The 20,662-nt window shown below is 38.1% G+C and overlaps 3 protein-coding genes across 5 annotated transcripts in view; 2 read left to right on the top strand and 1 right to left on the bottom strand.

The window, feature by feature from the left end:
• Positions 1 to 20,662, top strand: part of LOC306872949 (uncharacterized protein) — an 819,728-nt gene that overhangs the window by 728,769 nt on the left and 70,297 nt on the right. The window lies entirely within an intron of this gene.
• On the top strand, positions 384 to 18,511 carry LOC306872884 (proto-oncogene vav-like). Of its 3 annotated transcripts, none has more exons than XR_013784435.1 (28): positions 384 to 1,024; positions 2,353 to 2,469; positions 3,136 to 3,252; positions 3,334 to 3,392; positions 4,104 to 4,169; positions 4,314 to 4,419; positions 4,526 to 4,621; positions 5,663 to 5,731; positions 5,810 to 5,913; positions 6,982 to 7,081; positions 7,197 to 7,292; positions 8,470 to 8,538; positions 8,988 to 9,074; positions 9,169 to 9,254; positions 10,686 to 10,821; positions 10,902 to 11,011; positions 11,100 to 11,201; positions 12,337 to 12,431; positions 12,523 to 12,545; positions 12,909 to 12,951; positions 13,031 to 13,167; positions 14,169 to 14,234; positions 14,852 to 14,883; positions 14,976 to 15,086; positions 15,172 to 15,884; positions 16,089 to 16,401; positions 16,480 to 16,631; positions 18,128 to 18,478. XR_013784435.1 is itself a non-coding variant. In XM_079421786.1 (28 exons), exons 1-28 carry the CDS (start codon positions 938 to 940, stop codon positions 18,179 to 18,181), a joined length of 2,538 nt encoding a protein of 845 aa, XP_079277912.1. In that variant the 5' UTR covers positions 384 to 937; the 3' UTR covers positions 18,182 to 18,511. The 3 variants fall into 3 exon arrangements, 2 of the variants coding, with proteins under 2 accessions (XP_079277912.1, XP_079277913.1); XM_079421786.1 differs by having other exon boundaries at positions 15,172 to 15,259; positions 16,272 to 16,401; positions 18,128 to 18,511; XM_079421787.1 differs by having other exon boundaries at positions 590 to 1,024; positions 4,529 to 4,621; positions 15,172 to 15,259; positions 16,272 to 16,401; positions 18,128 to 18,492.
• Positions 18,487 to 20,564, bottom strand: LOC306872959 (ubiquitin-like protein 5). The gene is made up of 5 exons (XM_079421932.1): positions 20,485 to 20,564; positions 20,046 to 20,103; positions 19,836 to 19,919; positions 19,721 to 19,758; positions 18,487 to 18,693 (listed from the first exon to the last, which is right to left on the bottom strand). The coding sequence occupies exons 2-5, from the start codon at positions 20,099 to 20,101 to the stop codon at positions 18,650 to 18,652; spliced, it is 222 nt and encodes a 73-aa protein (XP_079278058.1). The 5' UTR covers positions 20,102 to 20,103; positions 20,485 to 20,564; the 3' UTR covers positions 18,487 to 18,649.

Genomic DNA, 20,662 nt, shown 5'->3' with positions numbered 1-20,662 from the left:
GAATGTGTTGTGAAACAAGTTAACAGATTCACATTTTACACTTTAGAGCAAAACGTCACTATTGTTATTATTTCATGATCTCGTTCAGTGTTGGTGGACACTGAAATCACTCTCACTGAATCCTCTGTGAGCGACGGATGAATGAAATGAAATGCCTACTTTTATACTGCTAATGTAAGATAACTGGCCTCTGTGTGTGTGTGTGTGTGTGTGTGTGTGTGTGTGTGTGTGTGTGTGTGTGTGTGCATTTCCACGCAACACTGCACTGCTGCTGCTGCTGCTCTTTGACGGCATATGCTGCGGTTAGTAACATACACTCACACACACATATTACACAGCAAACACACACACACACACAGAGTCCTGCACGCACATTCACACTCAGACAGAGAAACCACACACACACACACACACACACGCACACAGACTCTCTAGCAGCAGCACATGCAGGAATATAAACCCCAAATTTTGCAAGTCAAGTGTCAGATGTGTGTGTGTGTGTGTGTGTGTGTGTGTGTGTGTGTGTGTGTGTGTGTGACACAGAGGAAAGAGGAAGTTGTTTGCAGTTGAAAGGCTTCCTCCCCTCTGCAGCGTTGCAGAGCAGCAACAGCAGTGCGGAGGAAAGAACGAGAGACGCAGACGACACAGGAGACGCTCGCTGGACACCCTGAAGAAGCAGGAAGACGGCAAAGGTCAAAGGAGAGAGAGAGAGAGAGAGAGAGAGGCGCTTCATTGATGAACTCACGCTCAGTCGCTGGACACTCAGTGACCCGTTTCTGGATTTAGTTTAGATTGAGTCTGAGCTGGTAACTCAGGCAGTGTTTGTTGGACAGTTAGTGCTGGGTTTGTAGATCATGGATGTGTTAGGAGGGTTTTAGGTCACCGAAGGTCACCCGAGGGCCACTATCGCTGCTGATCTGAGGTGAATTGGGTGGAGATGGAGTTGTGGAGACAGTGTGCCGGTTGGCTGATTCAGTGCAGAGTGCTTCCCGATAACCACAGAGTCACCTGGGACAGCGCACAGGTGAGCATTTACCTGCGGACCACACTACAGACGGCTGACAATAACTGGGACACACTTCTCAAGACTCTTCACACAGTTCTCATGAGCAGCTTTCAGACTGGCACTGCATTTAAAGGGACAATTCTCTCAAAAATTAACATTTTTTCCTTATAAACTTGTTATATGTCATTTATTAAGCTGTTCCAAACCACCTTTTTGGAGTTGATTTTTTCAGAGTTGATGTCTGTTGAGCACCAAACAAGATCATTTGAATAATGTGGGTAAGCAAACTGTTTCTGGTAGCATTGACGTCCATTGTATTTTTTCCGTACTATGGAAGCCAATGGGGCTGCCAACGTTCTTCAGAAGATCTTCTTTAGTGTTCAACAGTTCACTGTTGTGTAGTGTTCACTGCAGTATGTTACGCACTCCATCTTTACATCACAGTGAAAAAATTATTCCTTTACTGTCATCTTTTTTTATAGATGGTAACAAAATTGGAAGAATAACACCTGTGTATGACGAAAAAATGATTTTTAAAAACTTATTGGGAATTACAGGCATTCTACTTTAAAATGTTATGCCTAAATCTATTCCTTGCCATTTCTTTGCAATCATTTGTGAAATTTACTAACAATTTCTTGTGAAAATTGTTTCAGCGCCATCTTATTTCTGTGTAGTGTTAAGATACATCTAATTGTTATGATGGTGTTTAATCTGGAATACATTTAAATATTATATTTTTGTAGAAATGTAGTAAATTAGTGTCTTATCATCAGTTTTGAACTTAACAGTTGAAAAGATTTTGTAAACGTGTAAATAGGCCTGTAGGCCAACTGCTTGAGTTCTGCTGGTTTTTGTGTCTGAGAGAGATAAGAATTCTACTTTTTCAATTCAATTAGAATTTGAAAGGGTTTCAAGGACTTCTAATTCCATTATATTACATTTTAAAGTGCTCATAATCAGATTACAGCTATTTTTATGGATTACATATTCTTTGCACAATGACAGTAAATTATTCATGTCTATCTATCTATCTTTCTGTGTTCAGTTTTGAGCTCAACTTTTGAAAGGAGTTTGTAAACATGCAAATTCACCTGTAGGCCGACTCGTTGAGTTCTGCTGGTTTTTGTGTCAGAGTGAGAAAAGAATTCAGTTTTTTCAATTCAATTCGAATTTGAAAGGGTTTCTATTTTGTGCCAAAGCAATGATCCACAAAGATGCTGCTGTGTGAAAGGTTTTGAGAAATGGTCTCACAGTGATCAGTTTTGTGAATATCAGTGTGTGTGTGTGTGTGTGTGTCAGACGTGATCTGTGCAGTTCCTCTGTCTGATGTGTGTGTTTGACAGGTGTGTGATCTGGCCCATGCGCTCAGAGATGGAGTGTTACTCTGTCAGCTGCTCAATAACCTGCTGCCGCAGTCGGTCAACCTGCGTCAGATTAACCTGCGACCCCAGATGTCTCAGGTACAGAGAGAGAGAGTATCTGTGTGATATGGAAATCACCTGATTACCATCAGCAGCTGCTGATCTTAATGGCAAATGAGTGTGTGTGTGTGTGTGTGTGTGTGTGTGTGTATGTATGTGTGTGTGTGCATTTGTGAAAGCAAAATTCCAAGCTGAGTTTGGCAAACACTGTGGTCACTGGTCAGTGTTTAATGCTAACCTCGCTATCTCACACACTCGCACACACACAGATTTGAGAAAGTTTATTGTGTGTGTTTCTGATGAGTTTACAGCACTTGTTTCATGTACAGTCTTACATTACACTTCCTTATTCTCGGCTTAACTTCCTCCTACACACACTCACACACACACACACACACACACACACACACTCACTCACTCACACACATACGCCCGCAGCACAAGGCTGTGACTCAGGAAGTACTTTAAATACAGATGTAGACACTGTTTCTGCATTTGCTCGGTGTCTCACACACAGTTTTGCTATGACTGTCTGTAACACATATGTTAGCTGTAGACACTCTGACATACACTGAGAAATGTAAACTCACAATATATGAAACAAAATCTGTCTATCTGTCTGTCTGTCGCTCTGTCGCTCTATATCTCTCTCTTTAGCTCTCTGTGAATGATTAATCTTCTGTGTGTGTGTGTGTGTGTGTGTAGTTCTTGTGTCTGAAGAACATCAGGACATTCCTGTGTGCCTGTCAGGAGAAGTTCGGTATGAGGAAGAACGAGCTATTTGAGGCCTTTGAACTGTTTGACGTCAGGGACTTTGCGAAGGTCTGAACTCTCAGAGACTGATTGATGATGATGATGATGATGATGATGATGACAATGCTAACAAACGCTCATGATCAACAGGTGATCGACACGCTGTCCATCCTGTCACAAACACCGCTGGCCCTGCAGAGAGGATTCCGGTAACACACACACACACTCACACACACACATACACTCTCACACACACACACACACACACACACACACACACACATACACTCTCACACACACACACACTCTCACACACACACACACACACACACTCACACAACTCTGCAATCTCTAGTTCCTAACCCTACCCATCAGAACGAAGTGCCTCACCCAAACCCTAAACCTACCCTTTACCCAGTTATAACCTGACCCCATAATCAAGTCTTGACCCTCAAACAGACCTTTAAAAGGCTCTCAGAAAGCGAGGACCGGCCAAAATGTCCTCTCTTAACAAGACTGTCGTCACTCCGATGCTCTAAAACTCAATAGCTGTACAAGTGCACACACACACACACACACGTTTGTTTCTATCCCCTAACTCTAAACCTACCCCTTACAGCAAACCTGTTTGCATTCTTAAACTTTCAGATAAACATCATTTACTATTTTTGTAATTATTTTTTTCCCCCTCGTGGGGACCACAGGCTAGTCCCCACAATGTAAAAAAAATTAGGTTTTACTATCCTTGTGGGGACATTTGGTCCTCACACACACACAGTCTGTCAGTTTAGTTGAGTTAGTCATGGTTTACTCACCCGCATGTCGTTCCAGACGCGTCTGACTGTTTCTCTGTGGATCACAGAAGCAGATGTTCAGCAGAATGTTCACACATGTGATTTGTGTTTGTCCTTTCACTGAAGGCCGTTTCCAGATGAAGCTTGTGTTGGAGATGATGACATCTACACTGGCCTCTCAGACCAGATCGAGTGAGTGTGTGTGTGTGTGTGTGTGTGTGTGTGTGTGTGTGTGTGTGTGCAAATATATGAGCTTAATCTGGCAAAACCATCTTCATTTAACACAATATGTAAATAAGTGAATAAAGTTGCATTTAAGAACTGACTGTCTCTCAGTGACACGGTGGAGGAAGATGATGATCTTTATGACTGTGTGGAGGAAGACGAGAATGAAGGAGATGATATTTATGAAGATCTGATGAGGACAGAGGAACCAGAAACAGTGAGACAGACACACACACACACACTCAATACACACAGACACACACTCACTCACACACACACAGAGAGAGAGAGAGAACTTATAGATAACTGTCTGTCTGTCACAGCAGCAGAAGGTTGAAGTGGACAAGAGGAGCTGCTGTCTTCAGGAGATCAGACAGACAGAGGAGAAATACACAAACACACTGGAATCAATACTTCAGGTAAACACACACAGATGAACTCATTCACTCGCTCCTGTAATCAAATCATCTCATTAATATCTCGTAAATATCTCAGTAATTTCCATTACTGACAAGATTAAATGGAGAGCAAATGGAGACATCCGAGATCAGCTGCTCTCTGCATTCATTTTATTTTCAAGAATTAATTCATCAGTTTTTAAATGATAAATTAGTATTAGAACATAAGACAGAGAATCCTGAAAAGGTACAGCAGAATTTAGTTTGGGGGGGGGGGGGTACATTTTGGAAAAAATCAATAATTTTTTACAATAATAATTAAATAAACATTTTAGTAAATTACTAAATTGTTAAAGATTTATGAATAATTTGGTTACCAACATGTCTGATAATAAATTTGTATGTATTAATAAGGTATAGAATTCAGGAGAATTTAGAAAAAAGACTAAATTAAAACAAATTATCCATGTGAAAATTGTAAAAATAGTAAAGTTAAAACACACACACACACACACACACATATATATATATATATATATATATATATATATATATATATATATATATATATATATATATAATTTTTGATGATAACTTTGTACAAAATAGTAAGACACAGAATCCCAAAAAAGTATAAGACAATTTTGCAGGAAAATAAATAAATAATGTATGAATTCAACTGATTAGGCATGTTTTATATTTCATTTAAATTGAATTGAGGTTTAATTAAACCATTAAAACAAAAACACACATCTTGAGATTTCATAGGGCCTCATGTTTATTGTTAGTATTTTTATTTCCTCTCTGAATGATCTCACGCTCCAGAGCCGAACCCAAAGCCTCTGAGGGGTTGACCATTGGGCCGCTCTGATGTGCAGGTGCTGTGGTTTACTGACTCTCTCACAGTCACATCTGACCATGAGAGGAACGTGTCAGTCAACCTGAAACCGAAAGTGTTTCAGAGGCAGGGTCGCTTTAACCACAAGCTTCTCTCAAATAAACTCGAGCGATGAACACGTGACTCACACTCATGTCATGTTGTGTTCATTTGTGTGTCCACAGCACTTTCTGAAACCACTGCAGCCTTTCCTGGAGCCCGTGGACATCGAGAACATCTTCATCAATATTGAAGTGAGTCTCTAAGTCATCATCATCATCAGTGTCTCAGGTTTGTCCGATCAGCTCAGTACTTCACGTCCTCTCTCACAGGATCTGGCCAAGACCCATCGCTCTCTACATCACGAGCTGCAGGAGTCCATACTGCATTTACGAGCCGAGAATCTCTATCAGATCTTCATCGACTACAAGGAGAGGTACAGCACGCCTACAACTCAACAAAACTCACACAGCACTTAAAGGGAACATAACTGAGGCTTTCAGTCAAACTCATGAGCTCTGAAAGAATAATCAGTATTGAATCTGTAAGTGAATCATTAATTCAGCTGATTCATTCAACAGCACTAATTCATTCAGGAACGAAACAAGTGTCTAAATTGGTCTACATTAGTGAGTCACTGAATCATTTACTTCAGTGGTGTGTTTAACATTGAACATTCAATTATTGATTCACTGATTTGTTCAAAAATACTGATTCATTTAAGAATTAAAACAGTGACTGCCTTTATGAAGGAGTCAATGATTCAGTGGTTTGTTCAACAATATTGATTCATTTAGGAATTAAAAATTATACAAATGAGTTGAATCACTGGTTCCATTATTCGTTCATTAACACTAATTAATTTAGGAATAAAGAAGTTACTCTGTACATGAATCATTGAATCGTTGATTCTGTTATTCATTCAACAACTCTGATTTATTTACGAATAAAAATGTCTAAACTGAGCCACTGGATCATTCATTTAGTGATTTATTCAAAAACACTAAATAATAGGAATAAAATAGGAAAATAGGAATAATTAGGAATAAAAAAATGATTCACTGATTCCATTATTTGTTGAATCACTGAATTATTGTTTGAGTCATTGAATCACTGATTCCGTTATTTGTTTTACGACAAGTGTATATAAAAAGTGACCCTTGTATGAGTGAGTCGTTGAATCGTTGATTCTGTTATTCGTTCTGATTTATTCAGGAATTAAACAAGTGGCTGTCTTTATATGTGAGTCACTGCCTCATTGAGTCATGAGCAACACTTAATTAATTCATACCGAACGTCATTTATGAAACATGAGCAGAAATTTGTGTCCGCATCACTAGTAAAACCACTCTTACACAATCCGACTGAATGTGACCATTCATGTAAGAGTGGATTTACGAATGATTTACACACTAATTGTTACCTCACTGAGGTTCATTGCAACATATGTGAATGAAAGGATGTTTTCTGATGGACAACACGGGTCTGTGTTTGTGTGTGGTAGGCTGTTGCTGTACGGACGTTACTGCAGTCAGGTGGAAGCCTCCACCAAGCATCTGGACAAACTCACCAGCACGCATGAAGACGTGAAGATGAAACTGGAGGTCAGAAACACACAGACCACAGATGCATTTAACCAGATATAAATACCTCTGGCTAACCGAAAGCCAGCGCTACAAAGCACCAGTGATCTCATTTAGCAAACCTGCTCATATTTAGGAGTGTTCGATGCGAGCCAACAGCGGCAGGTTTTCACTGCGAGATCTGCTGATGGTTCCCATGCAGAGAGTCCTGAAGTATCATCTGCTCCTGCAGGTAACACACACACGTGAGATTTCACTATACTAGTGAGATCTAACCCTCATAAACACAGACAAACCTGTTCAGAACAACACAAACACACACGTCTGTGGAAATGAGGACACATCCGAGACATGTGTGGTTCTTTAATTAAGCTAATTAAATTAAAATAAATGCAAACTGTAAGTTGTATAGTCACAAGTGCTAATGAAGATGCTTTTTGGACTAGGATGTAAAATTATAATGTGATTTGCGCTTCTATAACTTGTCTTCTTTCAGACTAGTGGAAAGCAAACATTTTAATTTGATATATTTTTATACATTAGTTTATGCATTTTGCAGACACTTTTATCCAAATCTATTTGCATTGAATTTAAGGTACACATTTTATTTCAGACTGGTAGAAAGAAAACATCCAAAATGCACATATACGTGTTTATTTTATTGCACTTTATCTATTTGTGTGTGTAGATTTTTAATAGCAATGCATTCCTTTAAAAGTTTTTTCTCCACTTCAGCAGCACTTACAAACACCAACACTTAGACATTTATTCCTATCTATGTTCTGAAGGTTTTTACTGAGGGGTTTGTTCATATTTCATTCACACTAGTTTATACAACGTTTTAATCTAAAAAGATGGTAAACAATGCATATCTTTAAACGTTGTGAGTTTTTCTCCACTTCAGCAGCACTTACACACACCAAATTTAATAGTTTTATTCCTCTCTATATTCTGAAGGTTTTTAATGAGAGGTTTGTTCATATATCATTCACATTGATTTATACAACGTTTTATTCCTGAAAACATGGTGAAAATATATTTGTGTTCTGTCTGTAGGCAGTATTTTCTGATTTATTGAGTAAAAACAAAAAAGAGAGAGAAATCCAAAATCTACTTTGGAAAAACCTATGCCTTTAATATAACAACAAAATCTAACAAGAATTATGGATCTGGTTTTATCCAATCTTCAGATTATTATATTCTGGAAATGAATGCAAATTAGTGTGTTAAATATGATATAATTCCAGAAAACTTGCAAATAAAACAAAACAGTTGTCTTAAAGTATTGTGATTAATCAACTGGTTTAGTATAGAGAAATAGATCAAATGTTTACTCTGTTCACCTGTGCTGTCTTGCCTTGAAGTCTTCTTTATTAATCATGTCCCCAAAATGCATGTGTGTGTCTCAGGAGCTCGTGAAACACACGGTGGACCAACAAGAGAAGGAAAACTTGCGCACGGCACTGGATGCCATGAGGGTGAGTGTGTGTGTGTGTGTTTAGCATGTCCAATAGTAAAACAAAAGATAGTGAGACGTCTCAGTTGACATTCAGAGGTTCATATGATGAAGGAACATGCTTCACGCACTGTTCATGATGGAGAACTTGAAAAATCATATCAGTGAATGTAAATAGAGGTGCAGTCTCAGTGCCGGTTACACTGTGGTTGGCCGATGAAAATGCTTCTGCTGAATCTTCAAAACTGTTTACCTGTAACACACAAATGAATCAGACACCAAATAATGATGCAAAGATATTTCGTCACAACATTTGTGCACTGAGTCAGAACTTTGTTGGTATTTTGATCAAAATGTGCAGTGAAGTGAGAGCTCCAACTAGGGGTAAAATGAGTATAAAAGCTTATGAACATGAATTGGATGTATGATTAGATGAATGAACATGCTGCTGGTGTGTGTGTGTGTGTGTAGGATCTGGCTCAGTGTGTTAACGAGGTGAAGAGAGACAATGAGATCATCCGTCAGATCACGACGTTTCAGCTGTGCATCGAGAACATGGTATGGAACCACCTGAGAACGATTCATTTCAGCGCTGAACTCTGATTCTGATTCATTTGTGTTTGAAGCTAATTCAGACTCTCTCTCCGTTTAGTCTCAGTCTCTGGCATTATACGGACGACCCAAAATAGACGGAGAATTCAAGATCTGCAGTCTGGAGAAGAAATCCAAACAGGACAGGTGTGTGTGTGTGTTGCTATAACTGTAACAATAACTATAATGACAGCTACAAAGAACCGTAATTGTAACTCTAACTATAAAGATGAGTAACTGTAATGATGCTTAATTGATAGCTATAATGATAACTAATTATAACTATAGTTAATTCTAACTAAGATAACTAACTGTAACTCTAACTTTAACGGTAACTATAATGATAACTAAGTATGATAATGATAACTGTAATGACAACTATAATAATTACTAACTATAATAACTAACTGTAACGATATCTATAACAGTAATGATTAGTATAATTATAGCGATAACTGTAATGATAACAATGCTGATGCAAATGTAAAAAAGCTAAAAACTATAAATTTAACAATAACTATAATGATGATAACTATAAATTTTAACAATAACAGTAATAAAAATGATAACAATAACTATAAATATAATGATAACTGTAATAATAACAATTAATATAATTATATCATAATGATAACTGCAACTATAATGATAACAGTAATTATAAATTAGTGCTGTCAAACGATTAATCGCGATTAATCGCATACAAAAGAAAAGTTACACATTTATATTTATATTAATAAAATTTAAATTATAAATAAATATATTTAATATATAAACATAACCTACTTTTCTGAAATATATACTTGCATGTGTGTGTATTTATATATACATAATAAATATAAACAGCATACATACATATATTATGTAGTGCTGTCAAACGATTAATCACGATTAATTGCATCTAAAATAAAAGGTTTTGTTTACATAATGTATGTATGTGCTCTTAGTTTATTTATTATTTATATATAAATAAACACACATACAGTATATATTTTGAAAATATTTACACGTATATGCATTTATATATTTATATTATTATATTATTTATAAATATATTTAATACATAAACGTAACATATTTTTCTGAAATACATACATGCATGTGTTTGTATTTATATATATACATAATAAATATACATGGTACATATTCATATGTTATGTAAACAAAAACTTTTATTTTGGATGTGATTAATCGTGATTAATCGTTTGACAGCACTACTATAAATATAGCTGTAAAGATAACTATAACAATATCTTTATTATATTTAAAATGATAATTACAACATTAGCACCCACATCAACAGACAATAACATTCTGTTTATTAAAAATGCGCATCAGTTTTGACATCTGAGCTCGGTGTGGGGTGGATTTTGATTGGCTGTCAGTGTTTTTATCATTCATCAGCTGGAAAAATTCCAATAAAATCACTATTGTTATAGTCATGCCATGGATTTCACTATTCTCTTGGAGTTAGAGCGATTATCATAACTTCATATTGATTGTGATATGTGTCACTCTTTATGTGATCAGGCTGTTAGTGTGTAGTGTGTGTAACACTGGGTGTGTGTGTGTGTGCAGGTACGGCTTTCTCTTCGACAAGGCTCTGCTAGTGTGTAAGAAGCGCAGCGGCGAGAGTCTGGAGCTGAAGGAGCTGATTGAGCTTCAGCATTACCAGATGAGAGACGAGCCGACAGGAGAGAAAGAAAGCAAGAAGGTTCCACACCTCCTCTCAGCTCACAGTGCTTCGTCATCAGCACACACCTGTACCTGACGCTTGATTGTGTGTGTTTACAGTGGACGCACACCTTCCTGCTGATGGATCTGTACGGTCAGGGCGGCTACGATCTGTACTTTAAGACGCGAGAGCTGAAGAAGAAGTGGCTGGAGCAGTTTGAGATGGCGCTGTGAGTCCATCGCTCATATACTCAGCTCACTTGCAGCTTGTTAAATATGTATTATTGAGCAGAAACCTTGCATGTGGTGTGTTTGTAGGTCCAACATGTGTCCGGAGAACAGCACGGCTAACGGTCATGACTTCCAGATGCACTGTTTTGAGGACACCACCTCATGTAAAGCCTGTCAGATGCTCCTCAGGTGAACTTCATCTCTTTAAATCAGTCGTTTCACTCCAGTCTTCGTGAGTGAATGAGCTGCTCTGTTCTGCTCAACAAACATGACATGCTGCTGCAATAGTTATAACTACTTCAATAATATGACTACTTCTTTAATATCCAACTTAACTAAAGTAAAAAACCCCCATCTTTTTAAGGCACGCATGAATGGTTAATATTTTTAAGTTGAAACAACGCATTGTTGCTTATTCTAATGCTGAATTTGGAGTTGTGATCACTAATTGCAATTGTTTTTGTTTGTTTTTTTTGTTTCTTGCTTTGATACATTTTGTTTTCTGACCCAGGAGAGACCCAGAAATGTATTTTATTTTAATATTATCAATATTCTTATTGTTTTTAATGTATTTTTTGTTTTAATTTTTATTGATACGTTTATCATTCTGAAATAGAAAAGATGCACACATGCCTTTTAGTTGTTTTATTGCAGTATTATCAGTATTAGAGTGCTTATTAGTTTTTAATTCATTTTTAATGTTTATTTTCATTTTAGTTGCAGTTTTTAAGTTTTACCAACTTTCATTTCTCCTAGTTTTAGCATTTTTAGTACATTAACTTATTACTTTAGGACTAGAACTTGTATATTTTCATTTAGTTTCCAAAGTTTTTCATCTAATATTTAAATGTTATTTCTAGGTTATAGTTATATAAACTATAACTATTTAGTTTATTTCAGTAAATAAGAATGTTTTAATAGTTTACATTTTTAAGATTTAATACTTTTGATATTTTTATCCTTTTTATGCACTTTTGTTGCAGTTTTAGCAATTTTAGTACTTTAACTCATTTCTTTGCTTACTTAATTACTTCCCTTTTTTCATTTAGTTTTCGAAGGCCACATTTCTAGTGTTTATATTTGAAGTTGTATTTGCGTTAAAGGGAAAGTTCTATTAGGTTTATAGGGTTTGTTGATAATAACCACACTGCTGCACAGCTCGGTTTCAGTAAATGCTCTTTTTAGTCCAGGAGGAAGTTCTGAGCTGTGAAAGTTGCAGCATCATTTCATTTCGAGTTTCATCAAGCTGTGTCAGGATGGGATTCCTGTAAGATATAAATGAGAGTTTGTTGATCTTTGTTGCGTGTGTGTGTGTGTGTTTCAGGGGGATCTTCTATCAGGGCTACCGCTGCTCTCGCTGTAAGATGGCTGCTCATAAAGAGTGTCTGGGTCGAGTTCCTGCGTGCGGACGAAACTCTGGTGAGAAAACAGATACAAAACATGTGAGAATGTAATGTGTTGATGTTGTTCGTTCAGTCGACTTCACATGTGCTTCTCGTTCACTCCACAGAACTTTCAGGAACGCTGAAGAAGGTCTGTGCATCCAAATTACTCTATTATTTTTGTGCCACTTACATTTGTAGGTTTTTATGTTGTGTAAACTTTTATTTCATTTCTTTACAGCATGTCCTGTTGTTGTAATACATATGATAACACACAATGATGTGATAGCCCATTTACACACTTTGGAAGGGACTCTAAATTCAATCCTTTGACATTTAAACAGCTTAAATATAATATAATATAATAAAATCTATCCAATATTTTTAAACTTTATTTCTGACCATTTATTTATTATAATATAATATAATGATTTGCAAATTAAGTTTATTTGTGTAATCATCAGTATGAGCGTTTTGTTTTTGTGTGTTGAAGTGTATTTTCATGTTGTTTCAGAATAAAACGATGAGGTTGGCATCTCAAAGACAGGCCAAACCAGGTAAACACACGTCACACAGTGTCCTCACACACACACACACGCTGGTCCGTGTCCTCACACACTTGCGTGTCTCGATCAGGTCTGCCGAAGATGGAGGTGTGTGTGGATTATTACGGTCTCCCTCCGCCGCCGCTGGCGTTCGGTCAGCCGCTGCCGCTGTCTGTGGGAGATGTGGTGGAGCTGACGCGTGCCGAGGTCGACCTGCAGTGGTGGGAGGTGAGAGGTCAACACACACACACACACACACAGGTACAGGAGCGTTTCTGGACACAGCAGAACTCCTCGACGAGCCCTGTTAGCATGATGCCATTTCATCTGTGAAGTAGCGTACTGTACATCTGAGCAGCTGAATATCAGCATAAGAGACTCTCAGCTCATCCACATCTACCTATAGGAATACGACACCTATCACAGTATTCCTATAGAAGGTCTTTTCAGTATTATTCAGCAGCTTCATCGCTTGCTCAGGAGCAAATTCCCCCCTCCATCCCTAGCTCCACCTTTCTCTGGAGTCAGGACTTGGCTTTCTGATATTCCTCGTTGAATCAGACTCCTTTATCTTGAATAATGCTGTTGAACTTAAATATCATTACATTACAAGTACATTTATGATATCTGCTTTGTTCTGTTCTGTTTACCCTAGGGGGTTAATTAATGTTTCTCTCCCTAATCATTCATGACCGGCTGCATGGATGGACAGGGCGTTTTTGCCCAGAACAGAAACATACCGCCAATCCAAACTGTTCCTGACAGAAATGTATTTAGTGTATATAAAATATATATAAAAAAAGAAATAAAACGATGCAAAAATAATGCAAGGTTTGGTTAAAACACACTGAACTTTTACTGGTGAGAATTCAGCATGTTTTTAATGATGCAGAGCAGAAAACAAAAGATGAACGGCATCTAACACATCAAAGCATGGATACTATGATGATTTGACTGTCTGAAGAGAAGAGAGAGTCTCTTTCGGTTTCGATTCCTGTGTGTGTGAATGAGGTTACAGCAGGTCATCTGATCTGTGCTTATAATGGAGAAGAGAAACCTCTGTGCATCTGCCCTTTCTCCTTCTCCTTTCCGCATGTCTTCAGCCGTTTATTTGTCATGTTAAATCCTGAATACGACTCATTGTTATGTGCTCTTTACCCTTATAAATATGAATATACTGTATATAATAGTGCATGTATATAGATCTGACGTGTGTGTGTGTGTTTCAGGGCAGGAATCTGACCATCGGAGAGGTCGGCTGGTTTCCGTGCAGTAAAGTTCAGCCGTTTTCGCCGGTGAGTTGATCATATGCTCTGCTGATCGCATCTGATGGGTGGTTCAAATTTAGATCCAGTACTTCAATCATTGTTTCCTATAAATATACAGTGATGTGAAAAAGTGTTGGCCCCCTTCCTGACTTTTTTTTTTTTTGCATGTTTGTCACACTTTAATGTTTCAGATCATCAAACTAATTTAAATATTAATTAAAAGATAACACTTATTTTTAATATATAAACATTTCTGACAATATTTCCTAGATTATGATATAATTATAACACAGTTGCAGTAGGGTCCAAAACTCCCTAGTCACTAGTGAAAGTGCTTAATTTATTCACTTTTATTTTTCATTTGAAATTGGATTATCAGGATAACAATTTGAGTGAAATTGTAATAAAAAACGAGCATGAGTTTGATAACATCTTATAATTTTGGTTCATGCTTTAAGGAAAGTAGCACTTGATTAATGACAGAAATAGAGCATAAAATCTAAAATCATAAAATCTTCTGTTTGTTTTCAGGTTTAGATTAAATGAGATGTAATTGTTTTATGTTTGGATGCACTGTAATAATCTGCCTGATAAATCCTAGCATCTACTGCTAGTAAAATAAACGTGTTGTCTGATCTCTGTAGACACCTTCTCCAGATTTAACAGGACTGCCCTGGTAACACACACACACACACACACACACACTTATGTTTCATCTATATTCACTCCTTTTCACATATACACACTAACACACACGTCTGGTGTCAGGTTTGCTGGTAACATGGACCGGACCGGTGCTAAAACTCTGCTGATGTCTCGCTCCGACGGGACTTTTCTGGTGCGACAGAAGGACGCTGGAGAATTTGCCATCAGCCTCAAGTACAGTGAACACACTCAAACTCACTGACTGACAGCTGTCAATCAAACAGAGCTCCAGTGACACGCCTCTCTGTCTCTGTCTCAGGTTCAACATGGACACCAGACACATAAAGGTCACGTATTCAGAGGGACTCTACAGGATCAACGAGAAGAAAGCCTTCAAGGGACTGTTTGTAAGTCAACACACACACACACACACACACACACATGCAGGGTTGCCGTGCTTTATGGGTTCATTCCATAGGCGTAATGGTTTTTCTGCTGTACAAACTGTATTTTCTATCCCCTTACCCTAACTACAGGCATATTTACATTCTCAAAGCCCTCCATGTTTCCTCATGGGGACCAAAAAATGTCCCCACAACAACAAGGATTTTGGATATTGCTATCTATAACATTGGGTATACCTGAACCTCCAAACATGCATGACTTTTCTTCTTATTTAGAACATAACAGAAGATATTTTGAGAAATGTTCTCAATGTTTTAGTCCAGTGTTTGTTTGTTACAGTTATAGCTACAGTTATTGTTATAATCGTCCTTTCAGTTATGGTCACAGTTATTGCTATAGATGCAGGTATTGTTATTGTTACAGTTGTTATTATGGTTATTGTTAGTTATCATTGCAGGTATTGTTAGTTATCGCTACAGTTATCATTGCAGGTATTGTTAGTTATCGCTACAGTTAGCATTACAGTTATTGTTAGTTATCGCTACAGTTAGCATTACAGTTATTGTTAGTTATCGCTACAGTTAGCATTACAGTTATTGTTAGTTATCGCTACAGTTAGCATTGCAGGTATTGTTAGTTATCGCTACAGTTAGCATTACAGTTATTGTTAGTTATCGCTACAGTTAGCATTACAGTTATTGTTAGTTATCGCTACAGTTATCATTGCAGGTATTGTTAGTTATCGCTACAGTTAGCATTACAGTTATTGTTAGTTATCGCTACAGTTAGCATTACAGTTATTGTTAGTTATCGCTACAGTTAGCATTACAGTTATTGTTAGTTATCGCTACAGTTATCATTGCAGGTATTGTTACAGCTGTCCTTACAGTTATCTATACAGTTATTGTTACAGTCATTGTCATAGTTGTCCTTAGTTATTGTAACAAATGATATAGTTTTCCTGACAGTAATCATCAGGCTGTGAGTGTGTAACGTGTGATGTGTGTGTGGCAGGAGCTGGTGCAGTACTATCAGGAGAACTCGCTGAGGGAGTGCTTTAAGGACGTGGACTCCAGACTGCAGACGCCGTACAAGCAGCCGGAGCAGAGCGCCTCGCCGCAGCACAGCAACACACGCCCAGCAGGTACAGTACACGCCATCCACACCTGAACACAGATCCAACACCACACACACCCCCTTAACCCTGTGTGTGTGTGTGCAGGTGTGAGCGAGCGCTATCACGGTACGGCTAAAGTGCGCTACGATTTCTCTGCACGTGACCGCACCGAGCTCTCTCTGCGGGAGGGAGACACCGTCAAAATCCTCTCCAAGAAAGCTCACAACGGCTGGTGGAAAGGAGAGGTGTATGGCAGGGTACGACACACACTCACACTTTACAGTCATAGTTCACACAAAAATCACCTGCTGCCTTTGCTTCCTCGAACTCATGGGTGACTTACCTTTTCCATAAAATCTGCGGCAGACACTTGTTATTATGAGGCATTTATTTAAATGGGTCTAGTGACAATGCTAAAAAATAAAAATGTTTTGTGTATTTGGTGTAATGCTATGTAGTGTTGTCAAAAGTACCGACCGTGATACCATTCTGCACTGAAAAAGCTCATTGTTCGGAAAAGTAAGGTGTGCTCTGATTGGCCAGCTATCCAGTGTGTTGTGATTGGCTGAATACCTGAAGCATGTGACGGAAATGTTACGCCCCCTTGGTATACACTGATGGGAAAAGACAAACATTTCAGCGCAAAGCCTTCCTCAGTGTGCCTTCAAACAGTTGTGTCTTTTCCAATCAGCGATGAATGTAAAATAAACCGTAAAAAGAACTGTTTTCTTGAGTGCGGATCATAATCTCCTATACTAAGTCATTTAACAGATTGACACACCAAAATAAAAAAGATCAAGTGACAGAAGAGCGCGGTGCAAACAGTGTTACGGCCCTTACCGTATTTGGAAACACACAGCGACTCCACGACAACACTACCGCGAGAATAAAAGTTATGCCTTCTACTTTGCCTAAACATTTGGGCGGTGTTTTGCAAATTATCAGGGGCAAATTATTGGGGTGTGTTTAAATGAGCCGTTTTAGGAGTGTGTGGTCAAGTCTTAACTTTGATAAAGAATATCTCTTTGGTTTTGAGACTTTAGTCTTGGCAACTTCAGGGATCTTATCTATGCACGAACAGCTTGTAACACTCCAAAGAGAAAAGAAAACTTGAAATCGCATCATGTGACCCCTTTAAAATAAACTTCTAAAATGACAAAAACACACAAATGTTTTTTGATTATTAGAAATAATCATAAACACTGTGTTCCATTCATTTCTGGCAAATACACAATTGAATCTAGTAACACATTTATCTGGCTGTTAAATCAGCATTAGCTGAGTTGTGTAAAACACAAAATATGTTCAGCAGATCTTTTCCATAAAAACATAAATAAAAAAATGCACCACAAATGTGACCCTGGACCACAAAACAAGTCTTAAGTGTGATTTTTTTTTTTTTTAAATTAAGATTTATATACCATCTGAAAGCTGAATAATAATCTCTCCATTGATGTATGGTTTGTTATGATAGGACAATATTTGTCTGAGATACAACTATTAGAAAATCTGGAATCTGAGGGAGAATTTGTTTTTAAATAATAAAGTTACTTTATCATACCAATTAAATTAATGCGGTAAAACTTGTGTGCTGAATTTCACATGATGTTTATTAGAGATTCCGCCCCAAACCGAATGTGGTATTCATTGACACTAAAGCGTTTTCTGAATAATGAAGTCTCTGGGGTGTGGAGTGAATGATGAGCGGATGATGTCTGTGCTTCAGTAATGACAGTATGCTCTTCTCCTGTAGGTGGGTCTGTTTCCTGCTAATTACGTGGAGGAGGAGCATTCAGATTACTGCTGACCAATCAACAGCTTCATCTCACTCATACGCTATAGTCACAGTTTACAGTGTCGGTCTCGTCTGTGAATCCAGTCAAGGGTCTGCGGCACACACAGAGCCTTCTTCACTAGACAAACTGAATGATTTCAACCTTTCACTTCAGACCCACTCCACATCAGAGTGATGCATTTCAGATTAATATTAACGGTTTGCTGGGTTCAGAAGTGCTCGTCAGTATGGATGTAATGAGCTGTTTTTTTCCTTGAGATTCTGATTAAAGTGGTTTGAAAACCATTGTTCTGTTCAACAAACACAGAGACTTGATTGTACATAAATATGAGTTTTATTTCCAAAGAATATCAAAACAATTCAACTGAACAAATATTCTGATGCTTCGAGACATGATGAAAACCACTCGCTCCACAAACGGTCTCTCTGTGTGTGTGTGTGTGTGTGTGTGTGTGTGTGTGTGTGTGGTGTAATGTGTTTCTACTGGTAATACAGCTCGAGGTTCATGCCGTCATGGATTTCATCTGACGCTCCGAGTCAAGGATATGAACTATTACACACATAAATGCACAAATGTCACCAAAAACACTCAACATGAGCACTAAACATCAGGAACTAACTCGTATAACACTGGTAACACTTTTACAATAAGCTTTCATTTGCTACCTGCTTCAGTTCAGTATTTCTCTAGTCAGCATTTACTAATCTCAATATTAATTTAAACTGATACACTATTCCAATCAAATCTGTTAATACTGTTCAAAGGACTTGAGCTAACGTGAAAAAAACAATGAACACTTTATTAGCTAATGCTATCTAACATTAATAAATACGGTAACCAATATTTCTCATTAACTGTTATTCAGACCTTATTTTGAAGGGATACTGATATTTCATAACTAAACAATGCTTCTCTGCATCACAGACTTTGTTTGTACAGGTTTGAGACTAATTAAAGGAATAGTTCAGTTCAAATAATAAAGAAAAATTAACATTTGCAGGTCATCCCAAATGTAGATGAGCTTGAGAGTACAATAATCCAGAAGTAATCCACTCCAGTCCATCAGTTAACATTTTAAGACAAAAGCTGAAACAAATCCAGCATTAAGACATTTTTAATTAAAATACCATAGAGTCCATAATCCATAATAACGCTTCCTCCAGTGAAAAAGTGTTCTGGTGTGAATCAGGAGAGAAATCTGCACAGATCAAGCAGCGTTTACAAGCCAAAACAGCTTTAAACAGATATGTGGCAGGATTTTGGTGTGAGAGACAACAGGAGATGCACTTATTATTATGGATTGTATTTGAGTTATAAACATCTTAATGCTGGATGTGTTTCAGCTTGTGTCTTCTCCAGATGTTAACTGATGGACTGCAGTGGTGTGGAATACTTCTGTATTATTGTGATGTTTTTATCAGCTGTTTGGACTCTCATTCTGACGGCACCCATTCACTGTAATGCTTTTTCTCCAGATCTGATGAAGAAACAGACTCATCCTAATCTCAGATGACCTGAGTGAGCAGATTTTCATTCTGTGTGAAGGATACAGTCTCCCAGGGACACGTGGTCCTTGAATATGGTGTACCTGCACACAAACACAACCCATTAGAATCACGCTCCACGGCTGTGTTTTCCACTCATCTGCTCAGCATCCGCTCTCACCATTTCTTGAGCACGATCTTGTCCCATCGAGTGCCGGTCTGTGCTGAGATCAGCTTCTTCAGGTCTCCAATCGTGTCCTCCTGACTGACACACACGGTTAAGACCAAAAACAACACAAAGCACACCTGCTGCCTCCATCAATGACCAACAAACACACTCACACCGTCCAACTGGGCTTTTAGTACAGGAGTTCAATGTTTCAAAGGATACTTGCACTTGACCCGAACCTTCTTCCCCAGACGATCATTACAAACCACCTCAATCATCTCTGAAACACACACACACACACACACACACACACACACAGACACACACACACACACAGACACAGACACAGACACACACACACACACACACACACACACACACACACACACACACACACACACACACAGCTGTATATGTATTCTGTATATACATTGCATTCTGTCACTGGCCTCTTTATATAATTATGACTAAATGAATGTCGGTGGTGTTTATTGTGGTTGTTTTAATCGCAGTGCTGCTATTATGACTTTAACTCTTCCAGAAGCATCTACAAGGCCACGTGTTTCACTTAAACACACAAATGCATCACACGCTACAGCAAATAACAAAACAGTACTATTGAACACAAGTATAAATAACCAGTAATCTGTATGATTTCTACCTGATGTTTGTCGTTTGTTCCCGACGACAATCAGACGCGTGTCTCTCGCAGGCGTTTGCCGTAAACCAGAGCCGTGAAGAAAACATCCGCTCACATTTGACCAATCAGCTGCGAGCCCCTTTGACTGACAGCGAGTTTCGCCAATCATATTCAAAGAAGAGCGCCGTAGAGCGCGGTC

The sequence above is a fragment of the Barbus barbus genome (assembly GCF_936440315.1).
Source record: "Barbus barbus genome assembly, chromosome: 7".
Taxonomy (NCBI): domain Eukaryota; kingdom Metazoa; phylum Chordata; class Actinopteri; order Cypriniformes; family Cyprinidae; genus Barbus; species Barbus barbus.
The sequence above is the reverse complement of the archived record's forward strand: the minus strand, read 5'-3'. Positions and strand labels throughout refer to the sequence as shown.

Coding starts and splice junctions, on each gene's coding strand:
- LOC306872884 (XM_079421786.1), top strand. CDS start 938: ATGGAGTTGTGGAGACAGTGTGCCGGTTGGCTGATTCAGTGCAGAGTG. Junction 12,432..12,522: donor TGCGTGCGGACGAAACTCTG/GTGAGAAAACAG, acceptor TTCACTCCACAG/AACTTTCAGGAACGCTGAAG. Junction 12,952..13,030: donor TCAAAGACAGGCCAAACCAG/GTAAACACACGT, acceptor TGTCTCGATCAG/GTCTGCCGAAGATGGAGGTG.
- LOC306872959 (XM_079421932.1), bottom strand. CDS start 20,101: ATGATTGAGGTGGTTTGTAATGATCGTCTGGGGAAGAAGGTTCGGGTC. Junction 19,759..19,835: donor AAGATCGTGCTCAAGAAATG/GTGAGAGCGGAT, acceptor GTTTGTGTGCAG/GTACACCATATTCAAGGACC. Junction 18,694..19,720: donor CCACGTGTCCCTGGGAGACT/GTATCCTTCACA, acceptor TCGGAGCGTCAG/ATGAAATCCATGACGGCATG.